Genomic DNA, 6,878 nt, shown 5'->3' with positions numbered 1-6,878 from the left:
ACCCTTTCCAGATCCATTAATTAATGAAGATTTAAGAGATCAAAATGCACATATTGATTTATTAAATGTTAAGTATTTATAATTGAAATATCACAAAGAGCAAAATTAAAATTTATTGATATTTAAGGAATTAAAAATGATAATTCGAATATTATAACACTTAATAATTCAATTTATCAATGAAAACTCACAATTCGAGGTATAAAAATTGCATACATTCATTAGTCAGGTTAAATATTCGTAACGGATAATTATAAGGATCAAAATAATATTCATTAATATTTGAGGGACTAGAAGTACTAATATCACTTTTTATTTTTATATTTATAGTATAGGAGTATAATAATATATGGTAACAGTTGGTGAAAAATTTGGCGGGCATTTACAAGAAATTCAAATAAATTAAACCAAAACCCTAGCACAATACTTACTTCCCTCTATTTCATTTTCCCTTTTTTCCAGGGTTTTGGTTTCTCTCTATTGGGTTCATCTCAGGTTCGTAATTTATTTTTTATGTGTAATTTTTTATTTTCAATTTATGTTCTTATTTTTATTTTTTATTTTTATTTTAATCTTTTGTGGAATTTTTTTAAATTTACTTGTTTAGGACTGAGGCGTGGTTTTTGTGTTATAGCTGTTTTATGTAGTTTTGAGTTTAATTTTTTTTTGTTTTTAATTGTTCTTTTTTTCTCATGGAGGTTCTGGTTTTGTTGTTTGCATTTATCTTTTGTCAAACAATGGGTTAGGGTGGGGGTGGTGGAGTGGGAGGTGGTTTGGGGGGGTGGAGGTGGGGTGGTGGGTTGTTGATGGGTGGTGTGAGGTGGGTTGGTGGTGGGAGTTGGGTGGGGCTTGCTGTGTGGTGGTCGGTAGGTGGGGGTGGTGTGGGGTGGTTGGTGGTGGGGAGGTGGTTTGGGGGGGTGGAGGTGGGGTGGTGTGTGGTTGTGGGAGGTGGGTGGGGTGGTTGGTGGTTGGAGGTATGCTCCAATATTTGATTTTCCGTGTGTATGCTTGTTTCTATTTTGAGTGCTCTGTTTCACCCGGATCCAGTTGTTTTAATTCTGAAGCAGTTAATTATAACATCCATTTGTTGTGGTTTTCTGATTTTGATGTCCTTTGTTAGTTGGTTTCTTAAAAGTTGGATCTTTTCCAGTTTTGATGTGTATTTTTGGAATTTTTTCCTTTCCAGGTCAATGTTGAAGAGTAATCTGAGTTAGATTTGGTCTGATTTGATTAATAAGCAAGGGAAATGATTAAAGTTGAGACCTTGAGAAGTTAGGTGATAAATTGATTAAACTGCTCGGTGAGTATAAATTAAATCAGAATAAGATGGGTAAAGTGTCACCCAAAGATGGTCAATCAAAGACTCCAAAACAGAAAAGGCGGTCGAGGAGTACAAAGGGAAAGTATTTGAAACCAGGTGCTTTGGCACAGCTTCGTTACACTAAGGTATCAGCTGCTAAGTCTTGTACGGATCTTGGCAAGAAAAGGGTGGCTGTACTGACTTCAGATGAACCAAAGGATCAAGCTGCGGTTCAAAATAATATTGTTGATGAAAGTCCTGCATTTTTATCACCCGTGAAGTTTTGTTATGGTTCTGTTAATACACCCATTGACGCATCTAAGCTGACTAAATTGCAAATGACACCAAAGACACCTGGTGCTTTTGAGTGCACATCAGAGTCAAGACTCGAGTCGCTTCCAATGGATTTAATGGTATACAACGTTCTCTTCCTTTTGCTTTCATAATTGATCGTATGCCATTACTTGCATGTTTTGAACTGTGGATTCTGGATCTTGTCTCACATGTAGAACGAAATAAGAGACACATGTTCATTAACAATCTCGCACTGTTCTTGTGTCATTTTGATTTAAAGTTTTGATGTGTTTGGATATGTGAAAAATATGATGTTTAACATTTATAGCATTTGATTTCATTAATTTGTTCGGAAAACCTTGATGAATTGAAGCTACATAACTGTGTCTGATACACAAAACATCATATCAGCTAGATCTGTTTTTTGGTTTCCTATTGGGTTGATGATTCCTTAACAGTGTGAATCATCTACTGACTCATGAGTATATTTTAGTATCTGGCCACCTTCTTTTTGGTTTCTGCTGTGTTTCCTGTCTCCTATCGTTAGCATCACTCAGATAACCTGCTTACTGTCTGTTAGATTTGTAATTAAACCGAATTAAAGAAAACACAAAGGAAAAAAAGGAGGAAGTTGGAAGGACTAGGTGATCAGCTGAAAATAGCTGATCTGAAAGTGTTATGACATATTCCAAAGAGTAATGGCCTTTGTGCCTTATAAAAAACTAGTGGGTTTGTGAAACATGATAAGTTAGTTGATGTTTGTGCTTTTTCTTTATATAGAGTCTCAGTTGATCATCAAATTGTATTCATCTGAAAGAAGTTAGTTGTATAAATGTGCTCTGCATTTGCTGAAAATTGAATGGAAGACCTGCACGGCGTGTGTCTTAGTCTTTCCGTGAGTGCTACTCTTGTTGATATGATATAGGAAACCAATCTTTTAAGTACTCTGTTTTGCTCCATTCATTGTCTGGGCTGAATGACTGATAGAATTTTTACTTTTTGATTAAGGTCAAAATACTTTGCCATCTGCACCACGACCAGCTTAAAGCAGTTTTCCATGTCTCTCAAAAGATCAGGAAGGCAGTGAGTCTCTTGCTCTCTATCTTTCTCCGTGTTCATCTCTCTTTTAAACATGGGTAATGTATTGGAATCTAATTAATGGTGCAAACTCAATAGGTAATTCAGGCAAGACTTTTCCATTTTAATTATACTACTCCAGATAGAACACGGCAGGAGTTGTTAAGCACCATGACTCCTCTCCCCACTGATCACTGGCCTTTTGTAAGGTAATATTTAATCTCATCTCCATCCCCTCTTGATGACTAGAGTAGACAAATAGCTGTTGAATTTTCTCATATGCATGTCTCTTGCAGCAAAGAGAACGGAAAAGGCGCATGGCTCAACACTCCTCACACTCCTAAGGCTCCAAAACATGGTCCCCGTCCTCCATCCCGTGTCAAGTTCACAGAGATGAGTCATATTGCAGCTGTTCTTTTCCAGGAGTCTGCATTTCCTTCAAGATGCTTGGTTCCATCTGTTATACCAAAGCCCCTATGCAAGTCCTTGGGTTCTAATAGAGTTCTATTCTATGAGGATGAATTATGCCAGGCTGTTGCTCAGAACAAACTCCGTTGATTTCGGGTGTTCTCATCTCCTGATATGTGTATAATAGAAAACTATCTCGTTTTCATCTTTGGTAGCAAAATGGATAGGGTGCAAGTTTTGTAATATTACCGGGGGCACTCGTTGAAGGTGGTTTAAGATTACTAGGTTTAGAAAGATTTGAAGGTTTTCGCGAATAATATATGGAGACTGGGCTTGTGTATAATATATAAGTTCTATTTATTGGGTTTTGAGAGTTGCTTGCTAGTCTCGGTGTCCGTCTGTTATAGCCCTCAGTGTGTCCACAAAGAAGCTTCAACAAGAGTTTGTACTAAAGGAAATTTACAACAAAAATTGATAATCTTCATTTAATAGAGGGTATTCCACTTTGTGGAGCATATTGCATATTGAAATAAAGTAACTTTTGGATTTCTCATAATGGGTGCATTTTCCAGTTGTCTACTGATTTCTTGCAACAGTATTCGATTTCAACTACAATTAGAGTACGAAATCTTATCGATGTGTTCTTGTAACCAAAATGCAATTTCTTTATGAGTTTGTTGAATGTATAAAAGCATAATGGTGATTCTTTTAGGTATATGAGCATATAAGATTGTTCATATTTCTTTAGAGCCTTGTACATTTGAAGCAGATGAACTGCATTTGTATCAATTCCTGGCTTTTCTATGCAAGGAGACTTCTGGACCTCTTCATATATCAAACCAACGTAAGTGAATGGACAAACCAACTACAAATGACTATCTGGTAAACAAAACTCAAATACATAGGTACAAATATAAAACAAGAAAAAGACTTATCCTCTAATAATTCTCAATTTGGAAATGAATTTTTTTGGTAAGTATGTAGTTATAAAAATGGGGTACCAAATACAATTGTTCAACTGCTATTTTAAACGTTTTGTATTCCAAAATGAACCCTGCCGGTAAATTAAAAATAAAATTTAAAAACAGTAACCAAGACCCAATCAAAAGCAATTTGGGAAGGCATTAGAGGTGGCTTGAGGCCAGTAAAGCCATTGCTTTAGGCCCCCAATTTTTTTAGGCCCCAAAATTTAAGGATGGATTTTATGATTTTTTTTATGTTAGACAATGTTGAAAATTGTGAAAAGAAGTACAATATTTATATAATAAAAGAAAGAAAGAAAGAAAGAAAAACTGTCTTCTTTTGAAGAGAAATATTTTTACAACTTTGAACTAAACAAATAAAAATTTTATAATAATATCCAACGTAATGTATTTAAAATACATGGCTAAAATCTTATTAACTTGAATCAATCCTCGCTATTATAAATATCAATGTTACTATGTGAAGTAAAAGGCAACAAGTACGGGAAAAAAAGAAAAGAAAAAAACAACGCTAAATATTCTTATATAAGTGCATGTACTTAAGCCTCACATTAAAATTTGACTTTAGACTACTAATTTCATTGAGACGCCCAAGGCATCAAATATGAAAAGTAGGTCTTTCAAGCCCACTTAAGGGAAATAAACTCTACTTAATCCTACTTATATTAGGATTACAAATCTACTTTCTCCATGATTCGGATTTCTAATAATACCTATATGTACACCTTATGTACTCTCCAACAAAGTATCACAAATACTCACAAACTCTTTGTACTGTTTTCTCTCGTAAAAGTTAAAACGTTAATTGTTATGAAAATGGTGGAGTAAGAAATTAAATAGGGTTAAACAAGGCAATATGAAAAGATAAAATAACGAAGTGACCATACCAAATCGATCATATAAAATGAACGAATTTAACGATTCACTAGGCAACCAGTTAACAACCATCCAAACAAACAGTTAATTTCTTTGTTTCTTCGTTATGAGCCATTGTTAATGCCTTCTTAAAATCTTTTTTTTCTGTTTTGGGGGATGAAATAAACTATTTTTTGAAAATTTTACAGGTTACATAAAAAAAAAAAAAGGATGGTTTATCCACCACCGTGATTCAACACCACTACTAACCACCATATAATTCTTAAAAATATTTTATTAATACAATATTAGACTAATTAATATTTATTTAATTTCATATTTATTAACAATATAACATCTATTGTATATATATTCATATTTAGGTATCTTAATTTTAAACACATATTATTATTCGAATGTGTATTATTAAGCCAAAAAGGGGGGGGGGGGGGGGGGGGGGGGGAAACCAAAGTAAGGGCAAATTCGAATTTTGCAACGGACCCGACCCAATCTGTTTTCTCTGACCGGCAGTCGCTAGAGCGCAATGTTACCAAATTGAACTCAAAATACCAAAAAAAAAAAACCCCAGAACCCAGAAAGCTCTTCAAACTTATGAAATCACTGATAAATAGATCGAAGAACAGTATGATCCCTAACAGAGTCGAAGATGAAGACAAATTCCTATCAGCTTGAATCACAGGCCTTCAACAGAACGCCTTTTGACATGCATTGCGCTCTTGTATTTTCACTAAACCCCCCAAATTTTCATACATTTATGTTTTTGGTTTACAGAAACCTAAATTTTGAGTTTTTTGCATGGTTAATGAATGGTAGGACTCGAGTAATCTGAAAGATGCACTTAAATTCTAATAACCTAAGAATTTTTATGGAGAAATTGCATGATTTCCCCCTTCAAATAGGCCGTTCTTTCATTTTTTTTCCTTTTCAAATGAGCTGTTATTTATTTTTTGCTCTTCAAAATTGAACTTATACCTAACAGGATATCAGTTATTTAAAGCGTGGGGCATACTTTGTGTGATATTAGGAAGCAAATATATAAATTTACGTCTCGCAAAAAAAAATACGTTTCTCGTTGCAATTTATGTGACACACTTTCCATTTTAGTTAGTCAAAAAAAAAAACACATTTCTATATTTAAAAATAATCTAACTTTATAAGATGATCAATCACATAAATATCTAAAAAAGTTTTTGGACAACAAATTATAAAAAGTTTTCTTTTATTCTTTTTTTAAACATCGTACCTAATTAATAAGGGAAAATGACATAATAATACTACTTAAAACTCTATATTACTAAACATAAGAATATTTTTCCTTATTTACAAAATATACAACTTAATTAGCAAACATATCAGATTTGAAAAAATTAAAAGCCACCCTTTCCTTCCTTTTCCCCATTCTCAGTTTCATCCAAAACTGAGCCACCCACCCTTCTTTCCCCTTTTCCCTATTTTCTATTGTTTTAGTTGTATTAAATTTATATGAATATTGTATGAAAGTTGAATATAATATTGTTGAAGTTGTATTAAATTTTCTAAAACCGAACATGAGCTTTATACAACATGTATACAATTATATACATATTTCATAATCACTTTTAGACAGTTTTTATTAAAAAAATCATGACCGAAATTCTAAGCCTTGAGTCATACACATTTCGTACATGACAAATGTGAGCGAAATTCTAAATCCTAAGAGATATACATATTTCATACAGTTTTGATACACAAAATATTGAGTGAAATTTTCTAAGTCTTGAGCGAGAAATACACATTTCATGCATAAATTATTAAGCAAATTTTTTTATAAGAAATCTATTATTATGTTCTGTAAACTAAAAGATATCGTCATATTTCATAAATATATCCTATTGTTATGTATATATATATATATGTCATTCCAACAAATAATGAGCATTTGTTCTGAGGGACAAAATTTA

General features: G+C 33.2%; 1 protein-coding gene across 1 annotated transcript; it reads left to right on the top strand.

Annotated features, from left to right (window-relative positions):
- The first annotated feature begins 346 nt into the window (after window positions 1–346).
- On the top strand, window positions 347–3,450 carry LOC132618643 (F-box protein At4g35930). Its single transcript, XM_060333669.1, has 5 exons — window positions 347–495; window positions 1,187–1,713; window positions 2,603–2,677; window positions 2,771–2,880; window positions 2,968–3,450. The coding sequence occupies exons 2-5, from the start codon at window positions 1,327–1,329 to the stop codon at window positions 3,227–3,229; spliced, it is 834 nt and encodes a 277-aa protein (XP_060189652.1). The 5' UTR covers window positions 347–495; window positions 1,187–1,326; the 3' UTR covers window positions 3,230–3,450.
- The last annotated feature ends 3,428 nt before the right edge of the window (window positions 3,451–6,878 follow it).

The sequence above is a fragment of the Lycium barbarum genome, chromosome 11 (assembly GCF_019175385.1).
Source record: "Lycium barbarum isolate Lr01 chromosome 11, ASM1917538v2, whole genome shotgun sequence".
NCBI classification, from domain to species: Eukaryota; Viridiplantae; Streptophyta; class Magnoliopsida; order Solanales; family Solanaceae; genus Lycium; species Lycium barbarum.
This window is presented reverse-complemented; position numbering and strand designations above follow the sequence as displayed.